The following is a 22,180-nucleotide window of genomic DNA, read 5'->3' on the forward strand; positions in this document are numbered from 1 at the left end:
ATTTCTGTAAAGTCCCTCAGAGTTCTGAACCAGTGAACAGGCTCTTTTCCACCCCCCATCAGCCCATATTTCATTTTTTACTCTGCACCTCATTTTTATCCTTTTTGAAAATGTCACTGTCACAGTACCAAAGTGATGGTCTGTTAAATCACAGTCATTAGTCATTTTAATGAGAGCAGAGGGTTATTTTAACACATTAAATCCGGTGCTGAATGTAGTTGTGTTAGACCTGTGAAGCCTAACATGATAGGGCGGACCAAGGACTGGCTTTCATTCACCACTAAGCACACAGATAAGCAATCTGGCCTCTCTTAAGGGATTCTTTGTGGGATAAAAGGACCTGCATGAAGCAAGCACTGTTTGAATAGCCACTATGGTCATGGTGCCGCTGCATACGGCTTCTATAATTAGCCATATACTGCCATTAGGGGCTCATTTAACATCTGGTTGTCCTTGTTGGACTAAAAGTCTCTGTAAAAATCAGCGTTTTTAAAACTGAGTTGTAAATTCACGACAGCAGTGATGCATTAGCATATTTCGGTCCAAATGGTCATGTGTTCAGAGAATGAACTCTTAGATCCATAAATGGGTCAAAGCTGATGTGTTTTTATCATATTTGTATTTATTTATTAATCTCTTTTACTTGGGAAAATTACACTTGTATTTCTACTCCAATGTTTTATGAAGTGGGTTACGTTTCCTCCTCCAACTTTCCAATGAAAATTCATAGGGCTCTTTTCTCCTTGTTTTTTACATAACATGTAGACTTTAATGACGGTTATGTGAAAGAGCATCTGCTATTGAAATATAACTGACAGCAAAATTACTCTGAAAAGTACAAGTCCACTAAAGAGTGACTGTACTACAGTAAAGAGAGTAAATGTTACTTGTGACTTCCCTGATCACAGCTCTGCTCTATACATTCTCTCTCGGCTCTGTTGTTTGTTGGCCCTTGTACCACTGTGTCTCTCAGCTTCTGCTCTGCTCTGCTCATCTCTGTGACGTCTGTGTCCATGTGGGTGTTTTGCAGCTTTTTCATTGACAGACAGTGTAATGATGCCCTGTGGATGAGCCACACTGGGTCTTGGAGCGGCCGTACACCAGTCACCTCACACTGCCAGAGAATGTCAATCAGCTGCCCTTCTGCATGGCCTCTCCTCTCACGTGTCTGTCCCTCTTCTCTCCGTGTGTGTGTGTGTGTTTGTATGTGCCTCCACACATGGTCAAGTACAACCGTATGATTGTCTTTCTGTTTTGTCATTTTCTTGGCAGGTTTGGCGAAGCCCATGGGGCTGGTTGAGGGCCCCGGAGGGCTTGGCCAGGGGGGAGCTGCTGCCACTTTGGGAGAGGACAGTCGTGATGCTGAGGGGAAATACGAGGAGTATGGATACAACGCTCAGCTAAGTGACCGCATCTCCCTGGACAGGAGCATCCCCGACTATAGGCCTAAAAAGTATATCCACCTCCTGTTTCTTTTCATTGTCTGTCATGTACATTCCTCTTCCATCTACAGCTCTGCACCTGTATCTCCCCCTGGCAGGGTTGTATAATGATAGAGAGACTTGTATCTGGAAGGTCTGCCAGTTTAATCCCTGCTGCAGTTGATGGGCTCTACTTTTGTGAAGGCACACAATGTACGGCACCATTTTTGCCAAGGCACTGTTTTTTTTTCTCCGTTTTTTTTCAAGCATAGTGTTTGATCCTCTTCTTCGTCTTCCTCTTTGTATTGATTGGTATTTTGGACAGTAACTGTGCCCAAATAGTTGAGCTGCAGTACAAGGTGAGTCGAACCAATAAGCATGGCACAATCATGGCTATGCTTTTACTGAGCAATGAAGTCTGAAGAGCTTCTTTTCCTGGTTATTTCCTTTCATGAGGAATATTGAAAATCAGATGTAGTTTTTCTACACACATGCAGCAGCAGTGTGAACAGTTATGATCCAACAAAGTGTCAGCAGCCACTTGGTGAGAATGCACTAAGTGAGGCTTTGACTTTCTGCAGATGTCAGGGACAGATTGGTGGAAGGATCCCTTAAAACTGATACAACATGGTTCCCAAATAGCTGTCAACTTTAAGTTTGATTTAGGTTGCTGTATAATGCAGCACTATATACTATGTACTATGCAAAACACTGGAGCCAGCACCTGTTGTTGGGTGGCTGATAAGATGCATGGAATGTCTCACAGATCAAAAACTGCCTCTCATTGGTTTCCATATTAAACAGAAAAATGCAAATGGCACTCTTGTAAATGTAATGGCTCCCAGCAGGGACATTCCTGTACACCTGGTGGTTTATGGCATTCATTTTGCACTGGCTGGCCCCCAGCTCCCCAGTGGCACATTGCATGTTGTAAACTTGCACCAGTCAAAAAAGAGTGAGAGAGCAGTGCATTCAGGAAATACGAATACACTTGTTTTGCAAACATAACTCAGATAGGTACATGTCTGCCGTGTTTGGCATTCACTTTACAATGGCTGCCGTTATTGTTGTTATCAGTTAACATCAGCATTTCACTCACTGACTGATGGCTGAGGGGAAATTGTTTCTGAGCCCCTTGGTGTTCAATAGAGCAGCTCTGATGAAATGTGCATATATGTGAGATATGCAAAGTTGTCCACCTTCTGTCCATTGCTCAGACATTGCTAAACCTTTGTGCGTCCTCATTAGGGAGGTGACCTGTAGTGGGTTATGTGACAGCAACGCTGGCTGTTGGTTTGACAGTGTGTTTTAGAAATTCTTATTAAAAAATATACAAGGGATACATTTCAGTAAGAACTGACGAAGAATTTAGACTGACGTTATCTCTTGGGATGAGAATGAGGCACTCCTTTTTTAAACAAAATCGAGATGAAGGGTGAAACATCAGGTTGATTAACAAGTGTGTTCCCTTAGTTGTAGAGAGATTTACCTCTTTAAAGACAGTTGTGTTATTGGTGTCTTCACCTCTTCTTACGCTACAAATATACAAGCTCGCCCAGCTACCAAAGACTAGCCTGCAGTACTGACACCCCCCCTTGCGGATCGTCATGGTTTCGAGAATCTCCCTCTTCACAAGCTGTCCTTATTTCCTGTTTGATACTTTTCATCTTCCTCGTCTGTCTTGTTGCCTAAATCCACGTAATCCTTCCTTCTCTCTTCTGTCAATGCAGCACAGTCATTTTAGCCACAGGGCACCGCGGGGCCTCGGCCATGGGGAGTCAAACAAAAAGAAAATTACTTTAGACACGACTAATCCCAACATAAAAGGACAGGGACACGATGATGGTGACAGTTGAAGAGCTGCGCTATAATATTGCAATAAAAGGCATCTTGAATTACTTTGAATTTTTATGAAAGACACCCAGTGGACACCCAGCAAGAAACCTTAATGGTCCTTTTAGAATAAATTTTATATTTAGAACTGCAGCTGCGATACAGTCAGTGCAGTCGGAGATGGATTTGGGGGAGGGGGAGGGAGTAATCGGGGCGGCCAGTGGTGTTTATATGACAGTGTCAAAGAACAATGGCTACAGGCAGAGACACTGAGAGGAACTCTGACGGCCAAGAGAGGTTTCTTAGGGCTTTAGCGTGGATAACAATTCATTTCATCCACGCTGCTTTGTTCCGAGCTCTTTTTCCCACCCCGAAAAATTAACGAAGAGTGGAACAGGGAGGAGTAGGGTGACTAAAAAGAAGCTTGCTAATTAATATAGTCAGCTGAGAGTGCCACTACAGTTGAGGGTTTTTAATAAATTCCTTTTATTTCAACTAGTTCAACAAAAAAAGGGACATTAGACAAGAGGGAAATGAGAGTTGTGGGTTCGCTGAAGGGGTTGTTTCTGGTTTTAAATGGCACTGACTTTTAAATGGATTTTGTGCAAGCTCTTCATACACTCTGTCTTATACACTATACAGATATACAGTTATACAAGCTCCCCCTTCTTCATCTGTGTCTCCATATCCACAGAATATTCTATCAGGGCTCAATTTCTGAGAGAATACATTTTTGTGCCCATATTAACAGTGCAAAAAAAGCAAAACATGTCACGTCAAAACATGGTAAAGTTTTAGTTCACGGAAGGCGTATGATGAAGATGCATTTGTTGTGAAGCTCGATGGAAATAAATACATTGCAAAGTGCAAATATAGTATTCTTTGCTTCTTGAGCTTTCGTCAAGCAGCACTTGAGAAAGAAGAGAAACATCAAAGCCCTGCAAGCGAAAGAATTGTTCACAGAAAGAAAAGGGATACGTGTACAGCCAGCAAGATGCTGTTACTGCCAGCACTGTTGTGGCACTAGTGAGGACTTCCACAGTTGGTTAAGGCTGGTGTGACAGCGGTCAGTCGAAGTCAGGTGTGGACAACACAACTGGACCGAGACTGCCTGGAAAGAAAGCACTGCGGGACGACCTTTGTGATGTGAAATCAGAAAGGATCAACCACAGGGTTTTATGACCGTAGATATGTGACTTTAGCAAGAATTCTGGCTGTGATCAACATCATCAGTCACTGTATCTTTCCCTTTGTGAACCAAGTGAACCAAACTCCATGTGTGGACGCACCCGCTGTCCACCTGCTGCAGTCTGCTGCAGCTCTCTGCCCCATACAGTCTGTCTGTCTCTGCCCCATTTCTAATTCTGATTCTGTGACTGTGTCCTGCAGGCAAAAGGTGACTGAAGCAATGCAGAAGTGAGGTTAAATGCGGGAACCAGGCACCTACTGTCTAATGGGCTTTTAATTGAACAGGAGTCATTGAGCTGAGGACTTCGATGACTACAGGGAACAGAGGTCCATCGCCATGACTGAGTGATCTGCACATCCTTAAACCTCTCTCTTTTCAAACCTGCTTGTCTGCAGCAAAACCAATTCATAATAATTCCAGCCACACTTGTCCCTCACACAAAAACCTGTAATCCCCTTTCACCGCCCGCTAGCCTGCATTTCTCTCTCCTGCCCTTCACTTCTGCAAGTGACATTCTTAACTGAGATACCAAGAGACTTAAGTAGGCTCTATATTATGGCAACTCTGAGCCTGCCATTCGCTGTCCTTGGGAGGCTTAGGTATGATAACATCTCATTGGGCTGTGGAAAGAAAAACAATGTGGGCAGGCAAGCTGGTAAGATTACTGATGCTCCCAAAAACAAACAAAAAGATGTTAAACGTATCTTGTGTCACTCATAAATAGAGAAATGTAATTCAAGGCATGAAATCTGTTTTTCACCCTCTGGTTCTTCTCCTCTAGGAGGATTCTTATTCAATTACTTCTAATCACACCTCTATCTATATCGTCACTTTACAGAAGATTTGATTTATATTTTGTCAAAATAGTTGTTAAACCCAAACTATATTGGAGCGCAGCAGCTGCTCTGTCAAGGACCCCTCATCTTGTGTTTGTCTGCCTGTGGGAGGGTGATAACCAGAAAGGGCGACTGAAAAACAGGTTTAGCTCATCTCCTGAGCGTCTGATACTGCTGAATGGGATCGTGAGGTTTCCGCGGTGCAGGAGCTCCTGCTGCAAATTGTTGCTCTTTCCAGTGCTAGAGTTTATCTCCTGGATGGAGGGGCAAGGGGGGGGGCTGAGAAATGACAAGGCAAACGATTATCTTTCTGAGGCGAGTGCTCACGGATTGGAAAGTTGCTTTGGTGTTGCCTGCACCGCGTGGGTTACGGGAGGTTAATGTGAAATTTCACAGCAAATAAGAGTGGCCAGTGGGGAAAAAAGTCAGAGGGAGCAGCCGGGGCTGCAGGCTGGCAGAGGAGGAGAAGGGGGAGGTGTGATAGGAATACATCTTAATCTGGCGCTCTGTTTCTGTCAAAGCTTGTTCCGGGTCAAATTATGAGCACTGTCCAGTGAGCTCAGTCCCATTACAAACAGATGAGTCGATCGCTCATCCTGTTAAGGCTTTACTAGGCTTCCCCTCTGCTGCAGACAGGTACAAATTTAAGGCTGAGCGATGCCCTAAATTGGATCCAGTAACTAGGGCAATGGAACTACAATATCACTTTACAATCTCGACATTGAAATCTAGCCGTACACCACATCTCAACTAGAAGTGATGAGGCTACCTTGCCCCTTGTGACATTTTCAAGATATTACTCTGGTAATATTCATTAAACGCAGCCTCCCAACCAGTCATATAACTGAACAGGACAGAAATATACATTACGTTGTTTTGCACGAATGCAATGTCGTCACTGTGTCTCTGCAATGCAAAAAGTCCCCCCTCAAACTCACTGCCAGATTTGTCATTGTATTTATAGACCTGGCAAGGCTGATTGAGAGAGGCAATAGAGAAAGCTGTGCGAGGGAACAAAGGAGTTACTGAGGGAGAGCATAAATGCACAGGGAAGGACTGAAATGATACAGTGGAAGGACTATCAATCAAAACACTTCTGCATTTACTCTTACACCGGAGCGCCAGAGCAGGGCTTAAAGTATAGATAGACGTACGCAGCATGCTTCATCATAAACACTCTCTGTGGTTTAGTTTTCCTGTTATTACCTCTGCTGTCAAATGCATGTGGGCTGCGGTACTAGATGTGATTGATAACAGTGCATGAAATTAAGCTTTCCCAGTCCAGAACGGCTAGCACCAGCCCACTTGGCCAGTGAGACTATTGGCAGCAGATTGTCATTCCTATGCATGAACCCATGCCAATATTTAGACAAAGTGTCAAGTAGAAAAATACAAAAATGATAAAGATAAATAAATGAATGACAACTCGTGTCTTTAAAATGGGTTTCTCGTGGTGATACACCCACGGAAAATAACCTTCCAGATCTCTTTTCTTTGTTTCTAAACTTATGTTAAGGCTCACGCTCACAGTTCTTATAGTGTCGTGTTTGGAAGCAGTTATTATTTATTATTATTATTATTTATTATATTATCAAAAAAACTCTAAAACTACTGTCCATCATGAAACGTGCACGCGGGAAGCATGATTCCACAACTGCTAATGTTCTCCGTATCTGCCAGGTGTGTAAATTGTTAATGGTTTGCTAACAGGTAGGATAGCTAATAAACAGGGGTTAGATTCTCTCTATTCCAGTGACTGTACTATACACTTGGCCAATGATGGTTTGTGGAAGAGGAAACATTTTGATGTTTTCAAAAACAGCGAATGGGCTTTTTTACTCTTCAAAAACAGCAGTAGTATTTTTGTAAGTCTTTTTGTACATGAACAACGTTGGAAATGTGAGCTAAATTAGTCATTTCTTCGAAAGAAAAACAGTTATGTTAGAACAAACCTAGTTTCAACTTAGAAGAGACAATATGTTTTATGCTTGGCACAATCATATCTTGTTTAGAAGTATGTAGACAATGAATTTATGCCTGTAGTTAATCTAAACAAAATAATCACAATTTAAATCACAGTTGCTAATAAGTATCAAGTATCAGACCAATGACACTCTTTTCCCTCAAACTGAAGAGCCACTGTTAGTGTAAACTTAACATTTCAGCCTTCCTCCATAGTTCTGGTATATCTTTACAATTTTTATTAGCAGAAAAGTTTGTTTTTTTTAAACAACAACTATTATTAACTATATAGGGAGGAAAAGGTTAGTTTTGGATGCAGTCTGATTTAAAACATCAGGATAATCCATGATTGGTAAAATAAGTTGCAATGCAAGCTTCTTCCTAACAGTAAGTGAAAAGCAGTTCCTGGATCGGTAAAGGACGTTAGTGCCAAGAATCATTATCTTTATAATATCATTAATATGGCATCTAAATGATAGTTCAGCATCAAGCCATAGACCACGGTATTTACTGTGTTCAACTCATTGCAGTGCCGTATCACCAAGACAGGCAATAACACATGAATAATATTTAACTTTGGATTTAATGCTTTGGCGAGTGCCAAAAATGGTGGTATGACATTTAGTTTTATTGAAAAGTAGTTTATTAGCTGCGAGCCAGTGTTGCAGGTTATTAAAATCAGACTGCAAAGCTGATTGTGATCTGTGATAAATTAGGTTTAGATGTGTATATTTCCATGTTGTCTGCACAGAGCTGAACAAAACACTCACAACAAATAGAGGAGAAATCATTAATAAAAATGGAAAAAAGCAGAGGTCCTAGAGTTAAGCCTTGCGGCATGCTTCCTCATTGTACCAGTTTATCAGGGTTTTTTTACCTTGTATAACAACACATTGCTTCCTATTATGCACAAGATATTTCTATTTTTATTTCTTTTTATTTTTTATATTGTATACTAGTCTTATATTATATCATTCTTTTTTAGATTGTACATATTTTATATTTTCATATAATGTTTCCTTTTTTACTAGTGTTTTTGTGTCTTGTGGTGGCTGTTTGTTGTCTCTGGGGTGTCTGTCTGTACTGCTGCCGTGACAAAATAATTTCCTGTGAAGGATCAACAAAAGGAACTATTCTATTCTATTGTGTTCTATTATGAAAGAAGGAATAGAACCAAAGTAAATCATTATGTGACAGACCAACAGACTAAAGTTTAACTAAAAGAAGGTAGTGATTAACTAAATAAAAAACATTGGTGAAATATAAATGAAAATTGCACCTGTTTATTTGCTGTCATTAGATGCAGGTAAAATATCCTTTGTATTTTTTAACAAAGCAGTATTTATGGAATGATTTCGTCGAAAGCCAGATTAAAAAGGTGAGAGATTGAGATAATGTGGTAATTAATTATACTTTGTTTTTCAGATACTTTTGCATTAGAACAAATGATTGAATTTAAATCCACTGTCCAATTTAGCTCAGCAATATTATCCGTTTCAAGTAAGAGGAAATTTGGGCCAACTAAAAGCGTTGTCATTAGCCCATAATTTGAGGTAATTTCAGAGGTATACAGTCTAGTGTAATAGGACTAAAAGATCTTGTTAATTTTCCAATGGACTTCTTACCAGGTTATTGTAACTATCTTTAATTTCAGGGATCAGAAGTTACTTTAACTGATGTGCTTCTTGTTCTCTTGTGAACAAGTTAAACTATAATCGCATTTATTTAAAAAGAGTTCCAGGGATTAGAAACCCACTGCTAAAAAAAGTTTTCAGTTAAAAATGTTAAATAGTTAAATAATGTAGTTGCTGCTTCATCATTTTGTTTGAATAAGACATAAATAAAATTACTATCGCCTCGTAAAAACGCTTTAGGGGTTTCCCAAAGAAGGGAGTCGCACACTGTATTAGATTTATTAGATTCAATAAAGGTACAAATGGATCCTGTAATTTTATTATAGAAGTTTCTGATTAAAGGTAACGCACATGTCTAATTGTAATCCAGCACGGTCCGAAATAAAACTGGCTAACTGCTAACTGTTCCACAGACTTTACAAATGGTACGAAAAGTCAATTTGGACGTATAAAAAAAAGAAAAAAAAACATTTGATCCATTATACAATTAGGATCCCCTCCAAAGATCTACTTTAGATCTACTGTATTTTTTCGCTGACCAATACCGCCTCCTCCCTCGTCCCCACCCACCCTGTGGTATTAAAACTGGAGTGGGACACATGATTAATCCAAGCTTTACACAGTGTAATCTGATCAGATCTTTTCAAGTGTGTCTCTTGTAGGAAAATTACATCAGCTCTTAGATGGGCAAATGCTCTTTAGTGTTCCATTGGTCTATATATCCCTTCTGTATTTCATGAGATAAATCAGTTATCTCCTACCCACAAAGCATCAGAGGAATTGCTAGCGTTAGCCATTTTTAGTTTTTGGTTTTAAATAGGGAGACACTAAAATAATGGCTAGAGAGAAGGAGTTTTAGGAAAATAGTTCCTTTTTAACTCTCATTTAATTTATCTGTACTACAATGTAAATCATAGGCTAATCCCTTATCAAAACAAAACACAAAATACAAATGAATGATCCCACTGTAGGTCAAGGAGAACTGCAGGGAAAATCTACTTTCAGATAAAACATGATAGCCTTGTAGAGATGCTCTGCCAGACTCTGCCAAAAAATCTTACAGTAAGTACAAGTCAAGCAGCACAGGATTTTATCCAGCTTTTTATATCCAGACCTTATTTCTAAGATTATCAATTGATAAAATCAAACTTCAAGCTTAATCACGGCAAGCTACAAACTCCAGAGGCCAACACAGATATTAATCAGGTCTATGTAAGTCAGCGACAGTAGGATTTCACCAGTTAATGCTATGTCAACACCAGTCCTATGTTTGGTCAGTCTGTGAGGTCAGTTTATGAGTTAGGTTCCTCACAGTTCACCAAATTACCAACATGCTGGCCATAGATTTTTGTTCCACAATGAATGAGTCAGAGTCATAGACTGTCTCCCCCATAGAGCCCACCCCTAGCACAGCAGGACAAATCACATGACACTTCACTCCCTATTGGGATATGAAGTGGTATTGAATGTTACGTGGTCCTTGTTTGCAGCGGCGTAGGAGCGGACTTGTCCTTCGAAGTACTTGAGTTTATTTTGACTCCCTCTTAGTGAGCATTCTTTGTCCTGATGATGGCGAAATATCTCTATCAAAGGTCTCGGTGTGGACAAAGGAGATGATGTGCCCAGTCCAGAGTGGGGAACAAATCAGTCGCCGAGACCTCGCAAAAAAAGTTGCAGCACCACAATCTGTTTTCAAGATCATCCACTTGTCACTGTTTTTTAGCAAGGCACACATTTCTTTGAGGTCCACAATTCTGCTGCTGTACTCCAGTGGGAGTACATGTGTTTTTCCCCCCAATGCCCCTGATTCCTCACCTTTCATTCAAGAGGAGGGTTTGGCAGTTATTCTGGTGGCTATAAAATACACAAGCATCAATGATACAGCAACTGTTGGGGAAACCATGGCAACTTCTGTGGCACAGAGATGCCAGTCTCAGCTGGAAGGCTTGATCCCTGGCCAGCGTTTGTGGGTTTGGCCCCTAAATGGAAGCGTTTGAGTAGTTCAAGTTTAAAAAGTCAAACCACACATTTCTCATGTATTTGGGGTGTTTTCAGGATATTGTCAGAAGTAGTTGAGAGTCCATTAAACATAATTAAGTCTCTTGAGTCACTCTGGTCGTTCCACTTATGACAATTTCACTTAAACGACTCTTTACTTTGCTCTGGAAAATATTCTGTTTGTGTACTCAAGGCAATTGCTAAATCATCTTATTGGGGACATTGCAGATAACATCTGTGTACAATAAGATATTAGTTTCTTTCATGTTAGAACCGTGCTGAGTGAGCGTTGTTGTTATCTTAGATTATTTTGAATCATATGACTGCTGTTGAGTGTCGGCAGGGTTGGATTGTTTTTCTGCCTACGTGCCTGTCAAGAGTTATATCACCCTCAGTTTTCATTGTCAGTTTAGAAAGACTTTGCGCCTTGAGGATGTTACTGAGATCTCTGATAGAAGGTCGGAGGGTACAATTCTTATTCTCAATATTCTTCTCTATTTTTATCTATTGAATGCATTGCATGTGTACAGCAAATGTGTTTTGTGTTTTAATGCCATGCAATGTTCAGGCCCACTTTATAGATTAGAGCTTGGCCTGTGTATTACATACATGCACAAAGTCCTAAAGTCCTAAAGCAAAATAGAAATAGTAATTTTAGAAATCCCTTTAAATCCCATTTTTCATTGTGATATGCAAAACATTTACTATATCATTTCACAAGTAAATAAGATACCATCTGTTGTGCCATCCTACATAATTGCTAGTTCCTCTCTTGCCAATTCTCATTGTTGAAAGGTGAGAACCTGCTAACACATGCCCGCCACACGCACTCACTCACACAAACCAGTGGCTGTGAAGTATGAGGAGGATTCCATTGGCTGGAGAGAGGAGGATGTAACTTTAGCACCACGCTGGCATCCATCTGCTGTGTGGCCGTCTCCCAGCGGTCTGACCCCACGGATGCTGCTGACTCAAGCTGATATCCCAGTTCACCGAGGTTTTGGCGGAGAGCACCAGTGGAGTTCAGATGGCTCACAGCAAGGGTGGAAGAGCAGCAAAAGTGCTGTCTTTGAACAAAACATGTTCAAGGTAGCTTTGACAAACCACCAAATTGACTTTGATGTCAACATTACATAGTTCCATTCCAAAGATATTACAACACAGTGAAAAACATCTAGGTTACATTTTGTTTCTCAGCTCATGTTTCCATGTTATGTGCTGCAGAAATGATACAGAATAACATCAGACTGTAAATGTCATTGCTTACCACTTCCTGTGTGCAGTGATTGTATGCAGCACCATAGTTTCATTTGGGCATTTAGAATAAGTTTGCTGTGCTTATTAGTTGACATCATGAATGTTGTTTTCTGCAGCAGCCCTAATTTGCGATTCAGGATGACATTTTTAAATAACATTCTTGCCAAGTGCAGATTTTCAAGATTTAATTTCAGCTCCACTCATGGCCTCTATCAAATCTAATAATCTGTGATAGCATGTGAGACTGATACATTCTGACAAATCAATATATTGTTTCATTAATACTTGAAATGAGAATGGTATTTCACCTTGCAAATAAAATAAGTCCCTTCATAGTCTTTAACTGCGCTCTGTGTTGATGTTTAGCAAAAGACATCAAAAGTTTAACAGGATTTACTGAAGCTACACAAAACCCAAAGATTTGTGCACACTATAATTGATTCATGTCAATTTAATATTCTAATACAGAACAATATTATCAGTTTTTCATTACAGACAGAAACTCTAAAAACTAAATAATTCAACCAAAACAATTACACTAGCCATCTTATTATCCCCGCATAATGAGTCAGCAGCGCCTTATACGAATACGAAAACATGGAGAAACAAAGGCTGCAGCAAGCGAAATGCGTTTGTCAGCAGCTAATTGGAGCAGCGTGGAAAGATTCACAAGATGTTGGCTGTGAGTGTGTTCACAGTTGCCATAGGAATTAGCTAAGTGCTTCTGTCCAGTCAACACTGTTATTTCTGACTTCAAAGCCACAGTATGTCTGGGAGAAAACACTGTGTTTTACTGGAGATGACAGGGAAGTTTGACTGAGTTGAAGTTACCAGCGGAGGAGGGGAACACGATTACTGAGGCTGAGCATGTGAGGGAGACACTCATGGCAGATCAAGTCACTGTACCATATTAATTTCCACAGCTGTGTATAGTGTGGAGTGCACTATAGCGTGGGGCATTTTATTAATTGAGTCTGTTGCAACATGAGGTAGGATTTCAATACCAGACATACAAAAGAGGTTACCATGGAGTCCATGTATGAGATCAAGAGAACGAGGCAGGCAGACCGAAACCAAGGATGTTAATAAATGGGGAATGAACAGGAGGACAATGACTACATTTAAAGTATATTCAAAACCTGGCCTTGTGTATCATCCCTGCTTTTATCATATTTGGGATGATGTGTACATGGAATGTAGAGATACCCTGTTATTTATCTTCCTGTATAGGTGACTCTATCATTGTTCAGGTTTCTGATTGTGTCAGTGGAGGCATATGTTCATGACTTCAGCCACTTCAATTATTCCTGGACTGAATGAACTGTCACAGCAGCTGAGGGTGAACCCAGTTTGGCTTGTTCACTGGCGGGAGTGCTGCTGCATTTACCGCTCTGACAGGAGCTGGCTTCTCCATCTGACCATTAGTAATGGAAGATGAATGTGAGAATGTTTGTCCTCTACATTAACAGAGTCAGCCTTCATTTTCATTATTCATCATTACATCATTATTGTTGTTTGCTTTGAGCCATGCAAGCTGCGTGGAAGGAGTTGTAATCACTTTGTTGATCCTCTGACCTTTAATCTAGCACCATGATCATGTCAAAATTTAAATGTGTAGTTTATGACCGAATAACTGTAAAACTAATGAGAGGCCCTTCAGCCCCAACCTTATGTTTAGCGCTAATTAGCAAATGTTAGCACTGAGTGCATGTAAGCATGCTGGCTTTAGCATTCAGCCCGTAGAAGTAGAGCTGCTAACATGGCTTTTAGACCTGCAGCAGAGTCCAGATTTCTGTAAGAGTAACCCAGCTGGGATATTTGGGGATATGGGAAATACTATGCAAATACCATGGAAATACCATGAAGGGAAAAACAAGATAGTTGTACTACTTTTCTAAAACACGCAAAGCTACGTTTTGAGTATAATACAAGTTGAAGTTTGAAGTGCAGATGCAGCAGCTCTCCAAAAAATGACACCGATATACAAATAGTTATGATGATGGTGACTGTAAATGTAAATTTTTTTTTTTCTATCCAGGAATTATGACATTCTTATATATCACAGAAGGTATGGGACATAAAAAACACATGACTGTTAACGACAGCAGACTGCAGTTGTGGTTAGAGAGTGTTTGTGGTTTTGGCTGAGTATTAAAAAGCTAGCATGTCACCATTAACTTTTCAAATATTTAATGTCCATAATTCTTCCCTGACATTAACAAAGTGCCCTGAGATGCCTTAACATAACAATAAAAGCATTAATCATGCTTTAGTTGCTATTAGTGGATATTATATGTGCAGAATAAACATTTTGGGTCAGCAGTGAGCAATTCCTAGAAAAGAAAAAGTGTTTCTCTTTAATTAAAACATAATATGGTGAATTCTTATTCAGTGCATCTGCTAATACAAACTTAAAGTATATAAACATCATTTTTAGGAGACTGTTGTAAACATTTTGTGATCTTATGGGCATATTTACAACATAAGACATCATGAGCACATTCTCCTTCGTTATAATGCTTATAAAAGCATAGTGATGAGTGCTACCAAATGTTCCAAGAACCTGTCACACCGAGTAAAAAAATACATAGATTCCTCTCCTGACGCTGGAGAGATGTACTTTTTATTCAGCGTGTGGTGTCAGTGTGGCACCTATACTGTCACAGTACAGTACAGAACGTACAGGTCTGCAGCTTCACCATCAAATGGACGTGGGCCTTCAAATGACATCTTAGAAGAGTGCTATTCTTTGCCGGGTTAGTTTAGCGCTCTGAGGAAAAAGTTATCCAGGATAAATCTCTTTGTTTTTGGAGAGAAATATAAAGCTGCACGCACCATGGGGATACACTGGGAATGTGACGCTGAATGTTTTACTCAAGTTTGCATCAAAAAAAGCCTCTTAAACTCCAACGAGTGGAAGGAAACTACAAGGCTGATTTCTCAACACATCCGTCTGATGCACCTGTCTAGCTGCACGTTTGAACTTTTCAGGTGCAATTAAACCTATTGATTATGTCCCATTTGCTGCAGCTGTGCAGGTTCCTGTCCCTGCTGCTGTACATGCTCACTGGCACAAGCAAGAGCCGAGCCATCATTGATGGTTGTAGATACACCTGTGATCTTCCTGCTATGAGAAGTCAAAATGTGTGCTGTCTGAGTGGACTGAGAGTCAGACACAGGCTCCTGAGGTGGTATCAGGGGCCTAACGAGGGACTTCCTGGAGGCCATTAAGGGGTTTTCGAAAGTGCTTATACTTAAGAGTTTTCAGGGAACTTTAAGGATGTTCCAGCAAAATTGAGTCTATTCTAAAATGTGTATGTTTGCATGGTTACACACGTAGCATAGAGAGCAGCAGTAGCATCGACAAGGCAGTAAACATTGACTGGTAATGCTAACATGCTAGCATTACCAGTGTGGTCTTTTCCCTGCGGTCAGCCCAGCCTCGCTCACCAATGTTAGGATGGATTGTGTTCGCTGTTGCAGACACATCTTTTCTACAGAGACGTGTCTGGGAGTTCCAGCAATGCCACCATGTTAGCGCTACATTAGATAGCACAGGCACTCCAGATAGCTTTAGCCACAGGCTCATTAGCAGGCTAGCTAGCATTAGCATAGCTTCGTGAGCAGCTGTTGCAGTCACCCCTCTCGGCTGTGAGCTGCTTTTCAGCCCTCCGTCGTGAGCCCATGAGCCTCTACCAGTGTATTATTGCTTTACGTGGGCTTACTGGAATAACTGGTTAATTCTTTCTTATTTCACATTTTCTTTACAATAACCTTTTGGTGAAATAGGGGGGAAGCTATTTCAAGCTAAGCTAAACTAACTGTCTCTTGGCTAAAGCCTATTTAACAGACAGCTATGAGAGTGGAAGCTAACTCTTACCATTGAATGACATGCAAACAGCAAAGTCCAGGTAGTTTTAGCGCTTAATAATCTTGAATTTACCTCACAGGTGTAAGCTGTTGACGTACCCAGAGGACCTTCCTCAGATCTCTGTGGTCTTCATCTTCGTGAACGAGGCTCTGTCAGTGATCCTGCGCTCCGTCCACAGTGTGGTCAACCACACACCAGCACACTTGCTCAAAGAGATCATCCTGGTGGACGACAACAGCGACAGCGGTAAGACCTTTCACAGCTTTGCAAATAGGATGAAAAAATGTAAGGGTCACCGTTCTGAGAATGACTTCCTAGCTATATGTGACAGGTCTTCCATCCCTGGTCTCTTCCTGTGTTTACGCTCTGCTCCACATTAACTGATGGTAGTCACTGAGATCTTGCCAGTTGCTGTGAAGGTGTGATCCCATCTCTCTCTGATCATTTCCTTTGTTTCTCATCTACATGCGTATCCTCTTAGACTTTAAATCATTAAACCTGTACAACCTGCAGTTTATCATTGTCTAATGCTGTAGGTTTGCTTATTCAGTTGAGACAGTCACCCTATTCATCATGTTTTCTCTTCCCTGCTGGAACGTGAACTGAGGCGTCATACACAAATGAGCTAGTGTGATGTTTTTGGATGCCTGTCGGGGTAGTTTGTCTACTTTATGCTATATTTTCTGTGCATATTTTGTTATGTGTGTTGTGTGTGTGAGACGGTTTTCTGACTTTACTGTGTGTGTTTTGTGAGTAACCGATGACGGGATAGGGAACCCCTCAGGGTGGACTTTTGAACACCGGTTTTAAAATAGCTTAAAAAAACAGGAGAGAAGAGGGAAGGGATTCGTTTCGTCCTTTTCTAAACTGCTGCCTACTACTGTCTCCATGGCGATATGGGGAAATGCTTCTTTTGCCTCCTAACCATGACGCCCACAGCAGCTGACGATGATCAGCTCTACATCCCAAAAGCTTTCCCGTTTGGAAAAGGAGGGACAATGAACTAGATTCTAGACGACACTTGGCCCTCCTTCACTTGGCATGGAGTAACAGGCCTGCCTCCCTCAGGCTGGCAGAGGAAAAGGGCGCATGAATAACATACTGAAAGACGGCCGAGCAAGAGACACCACTGGCACATCTCCGCTCCCTGGTGAGGCTCTAACTGCTGATCATTAAACAGGAAGCCGTTAAAAGCCCGTGACCAGACAAAAATGGAAGGCGACCTCTCTTCTCATTATGTCAGTCTGCCCCACACATTTTGACTCTTAAAGGGATGTTCTTGAAATAGATTTTTGAAGGACAATCCTATTTTCACTATATAGACAGGAATACTATCTGACAGTGTTCAGTTTTATTCTAATTTACTTCCCCTCCTTCCACTTAAGTTGTGCTGGAATACTTTTAAGTTGTTCACAGTATTTCAGACTTTTCAAGTCAACATTGTATACTAACAAAGGACTCATTAACTGTGTGTAATGTGAAAGGTGTTGTTTATAGTGATGAACCAGTAGCGAATAGCGAGAATCATGCTACCGCAGTGCATTTACTGTTTTGGTTCACTTGTATAAGATAATAATTCAAAGTTGTGAATCAGTGAATGCAGGTTTAAGCATTTACAAAAAGAGAGAAGCACAACTGAACACTGGATAATTGAGGTGTGCAAGAAAAAGAAAGGTTTCTTTGTCTGAGTAATCCACTTCATCAGTAAATGACATGACTGTCTGATGTTCCGATAGTAAAATCTCAAAGTTGGCATTCCTTTCCCACTAATTAAAACCTGGAGATGCACCCAAGGCATAGAAACTCATCGGAACTGTTAGAATAAAGTCGTCTCCACCTAGAGGAAGTGACAAATTGAAACAGATGTACAAGCTGTGTCCAAATCAGCAGCCAGAGAAACGCAAAGCTAAACTCATGTTACAACTTCTGCCTCAGTCACCTGTTTGGTAACCTTTGCTGTAAAGCATCATAGACGTGTGACGTGTGCAGTTCGCTGACATCACTGTACATGAGTACTAGGTGCCCACTTACCTTGTGCATGTTTAATATGAGGTCTAATTTACAGAAAATCACATCCGTCAGCAGCTCTTACTGTATGTTTAGCAACAGTGATGATCATATGTGCAGAAGTGTGAGCTGTTTCATGGGTGCCACTCCGCTGTGACATTAGACTATTAACATGCAGGCTGAACTGCTTGACCTTTTGTAGATGGCCCTGTCTGTCCCCTCTCATTTAAGTAAGGCTCAGTGAGACAAGAGGAGGTACAACCACACTCATTCCTGGCATAATAAAACACACACAGGAAGCATGTTTGCCTTGTCATCAAGACACATTTCCTTTGCTGGGACAGCCGGTGACATTTATTGGTGCCTGAGAGGTTTGTTCACAGCACTGGTTCCAGCAGTCTGAACTGAATTCACATTCCCGTTGATGAGCTTTGGGGGTGTGTGTGTGTGTGCGCGCGTGTGCGTGTGTCGGGCAGGACAACTCCAAGTCATTGTTGTTCGCCATGTTAGCAGCAAGGGAAGACTTAATGAACCCTACAGGATTCAATTCCAGCAAATACCACCAACAAATTGATAACGTAATGGTTCATATAATGAAAACAGGATAGAAACTGAGGACCAGTTGAGTACTGCTTGTAATATTAATTTCAAGTGGGGCTGAATTACTTCAAACATTGCATACATTAAATCTGATTAAAATACAGGATTTGCTCATTAACATGCTGTAGGAAATTTGTCTGACACATACACTACTCAAAAAGTTAGGGATATTTGACTTTCAGGTGAAATATATGGAAAATGTAAAAAGTGAATGCTACAGTGATATTATATCATGAAATTAGGGCATTTAAGTAGAAGCATGCAATGGTAGTTTTATTCATCTTAAACAATTTATTGAAAGAAAATCTAACAACAGTGGTAGGTATACCACAACAAAACATTTTCAGTGTCTCAATAAATTGGGATGTGGCCAGAGGACGTCCACTCCTCTCCTTTCTGTGACTCTTCCAGTCTCTGTATCACTGTTCCAACCTCCTGATGACACTCTGTGACCCTCTAAGCTCAGTGAACACCTCCGTCTGAGGACTTCCTGTTTGAAGCCTCCAGTGTTGAGGTGCTGCTGATCAACTGTTAGGTGTCGTCTTGGTCTCATGATGTCAGAATGTGAACAGCAGGATGAGGAGGACTGTTTAAATACCAATTCTAACTGAAGCAGGAAATGTATTGGTGGATTCAGGGATCAAACCTGTTGTGAATGTTGCTGTTAAGCTTCTTGTTAGAGAACAGCAACTTGTGCAAAAAGTACTGAAACACTGAACAGTTGGACATGTGCATTCAAAGGTTTAGAGAAGGTCACATTAAGTTCACCTGGAAAGGTTAGAATGCATTTTAGGTTCATCCTGAAATTTCACCTGAAAGCCGAATATCCCTAACTTTTAGTGAGTAGTGTATATTCCTTTGTTCTTCATTTGGTCCACTTTAGCTCAAATGTCGTTTTAGTTCTCTGACTTTATATTCTATTAAAAATCTGCCTCACCTAAATGAGGGAGTGACTTCAGTTGCAAAGAACAGTTAGTGAGACTTTGCCTCAGCTGTACTATAGTTGAAACACTCAATGACACAGCACTCTGTAAACCATCACATGCAGCATTCAGTCACTACTTGCAGTGAGAAAGCTGTGTACAGTATGTTTCCATCTATAGAACAGGGAGTACAATCACCTCATATTACAATTAACAGGAAATGTTGCCGTTTTTATGTGAATGTCAACTCAGTATTCATGGTAAATGCAGTCAATTGAGGCATTAAATACCTCAGTGCACACTATATTGACCAAGAAAGAGTTTCCCTAATTGTGGAGCTGTGCCACCAGCGCCTACATAAACCAGGAAGCATTGCATGCAAGCTTCTGATGCTCTTTTGGGGTTGGCGTTGACGACAGCATCCAACAAAATCTACCCACACTGAAATTCATTGCAGCATGATTCACTTCGTTGACATTGGAGGGTAACATGAGCAAAGGCAAGACCAATCACTGTTTGTTCTTGGCAGCTTGGTCCTGAATGGTCCCTGCCAGCCACATTCTCTTGCATGGCTAATGCGGCCGCAGCCTCAGCATCTCTCCCCTGCATTTCTTTGGAGTCAATAACACTGTAAAATGTATCCTCATATTTTGGGATGCCATTTTTCGCTGTTGTAAATGTACTTAGCATTACTATTATTACAACTATTGCAGCAATACAAGCAAAAAGAACACGGAAGTTTTGTTTTTGAGCAGAGTCTCTGGTTACCCTGCCGTGGAGACTAGGAATCCAAGCTGAAATAGCCTGCAGTTCTTCCAGGCCACTAACAACAAATGATGGCGCTGGTGGCATCGACAGATTTTGCAGCAGGGGAACTCTACTCTTCTGCCTAAATTTATCAACAACACTGATTGGACATTCACATAAAATGTTGCAAAATTTCCCTGTACTATATTAAAAGCAATGAAGAGGGGTGACGAGTGGACAGCGAGCAGAGAAACACAATTAATCTCAGGTTAGAGAGTGTTTCGCTGATAGCTGTCTTAATAATTTATGTCAGTGATTCAGAGAAAACCAAACCTAATGTTGCCTGAGCAGAATTTTAAATGAAGTGGATTAAACAATGTTAAGAGGAGGTTAAGGGTGGAGGAGTGCTGTTTCCAATAAATGTGTGAGAGGTGGGTAACCTCCATAGTGCTGCTTCACAGATTATTTCCACAATCCGCAGGTCTACTGCCAAAATGTTTCCCACTTACAGTGAAGAGCTGATACTGTAGTGCAGCATTTGGATGTTATTCCTAAGAGGCTTTTTATTTTTGGCTTCAGCTTTTTTGAATATTTAATGAACACCGCATTTCTTGTGGTGGGCCAGTTCACCCGTTAGGTAACTTCACTTCGCTTGTGATCGATCAAAGCGATCAATTTCAGACTTGTTTCCGTATCAGTGTCTGAGACAAGTCCATAAATCCACTGTTAGAAGAATGTGGCCTGTGGTTTGTGTAGCAGAAGTAAATCTCTCTTCTCTGAAGGTGATCATTTTACTCTACCAGACCTTTGTAAATACGAAGCAAAATACAACTGACAGGTGTTCTGAGGCTGCCGGAAAACACAGAAAACCCTGCGGGTTGTTTTTGATACAAGTATACTACTGAGCACATAGGAGGCTGTATGTGGGAGTAACTCAGGCTTTGCAGCATGTAAGTGAATTCTACGGCTTTACCAGTTTAAATAATCAAAAGCATGTTCAATACCTCTCTATCATCTACCCTTAGAGGCTTCCATAAACTCCCATGTCATCAAAAGAGTTCATGGTGCTCCTCTTGCAGTCTACTATGCATTAATTTCAAATTTACAGTATGATGGATAGTTATTTATCCTCTGCTATGTTGCACTGCCAGTCTTTTAAAATGCATTCCCTGCTCCATAACTCTCCTCCTGTGGATGCAGTCCAATGTTTTATTTGCGAGGTTCAAAGGGAGACCCATAACTTTTCTCCTTCCCAGCAAAGCCCAGTAATTATTACACTCTAATAGCTTTTATCATATTGTAGCTGCAGGGCAGGCTGATGATGAAGGAGGCCCGTTGCACAAGTTCAAAACCTCCAACAAACAAAACCCAGCTGCAAAGGTCTTTGGACCCTCAAAGAGGCACAATGCAGTTTCCAACAGTGACTGATCCAAATGGGAACGCAGTAAAACCGATTCATAAATGGTTTGACGAGATATTAGTGCTAACTGCTAACAGCGTGCTCATTTGTACCCACCAATCTGAGATGCTTTGTGCCAAAGGATACCAAAGGGATGACAGAGTAAAGGTCTAACTTTGAAGAGGCCAGCTCTCTCTGCATGCAGTGCCATCTGCCATTTAGCACACAATTTGTATTATTACCTTTTGGGATGTCTTTGTTATATTCTTGCTTTTCTTGTGATTTGTAACTTTTTGTGGGGGGAAGAGGTCGCTTACCTCCAGAGGTCCCTATGGATAAAACTTAACCCACACCATTTTAGTTAATATGGATAAAGTTCTAAAGCCACCGCTTTATATTAGTCAGTAGAGAAAAAACTACTCAGATCTTTTACTCAGATAAACTTTAATCATCTTAAATAACAGTACCAATAAATCAATGCAAAAATACTCTATTCCAAATAT

The 22,180-nt window shown here is 40.8% G+C and overlaps 1 protein-coding gene across 1 annotated transcript in view; it reads left to right on the top strand.

Annotated features, from left to right (window-relative positions):
* Window positions 1-22,180, top strand: part of galnt9 (polypeptide N-acetylgalactosaminyltransferase 9) — an 82,073-nt gene that overhangs the window by 8,943 nt on the left and 50,950 nt on the right. Inside the window, exons 2-3 of the mRNA XM_070834028.1 lie at window positions 1,273-1,453; window positions 16,081-16,247. Of these exons, the coding sequence (XP_070690129.1) occupies window positions 1,273-1,453; window positions 16,081-16,247 (348 nt within the window). The remainder of the gene's footprint in view (window positions 1-1,272; window positions 1,454-16,080; window positions 16,248-22,180) is intronic.

The sequence above is a fragment of the Pempheris klunzingeri genome, chromosome 7 (assembly GCF_042242105.1).
Source record: "Pempheris klunzingeri isolate RE-2024b chromosome 7, fPemKlu1.hap1, whole genome shotgun sequence".
Classification (NCBI taxonomy): Eukaryota; Metazoa; Chordata; class Actinopteri; order Acropomatiformes; family Pempheridae; genus Pempheris; species Pempheris klunzingeri.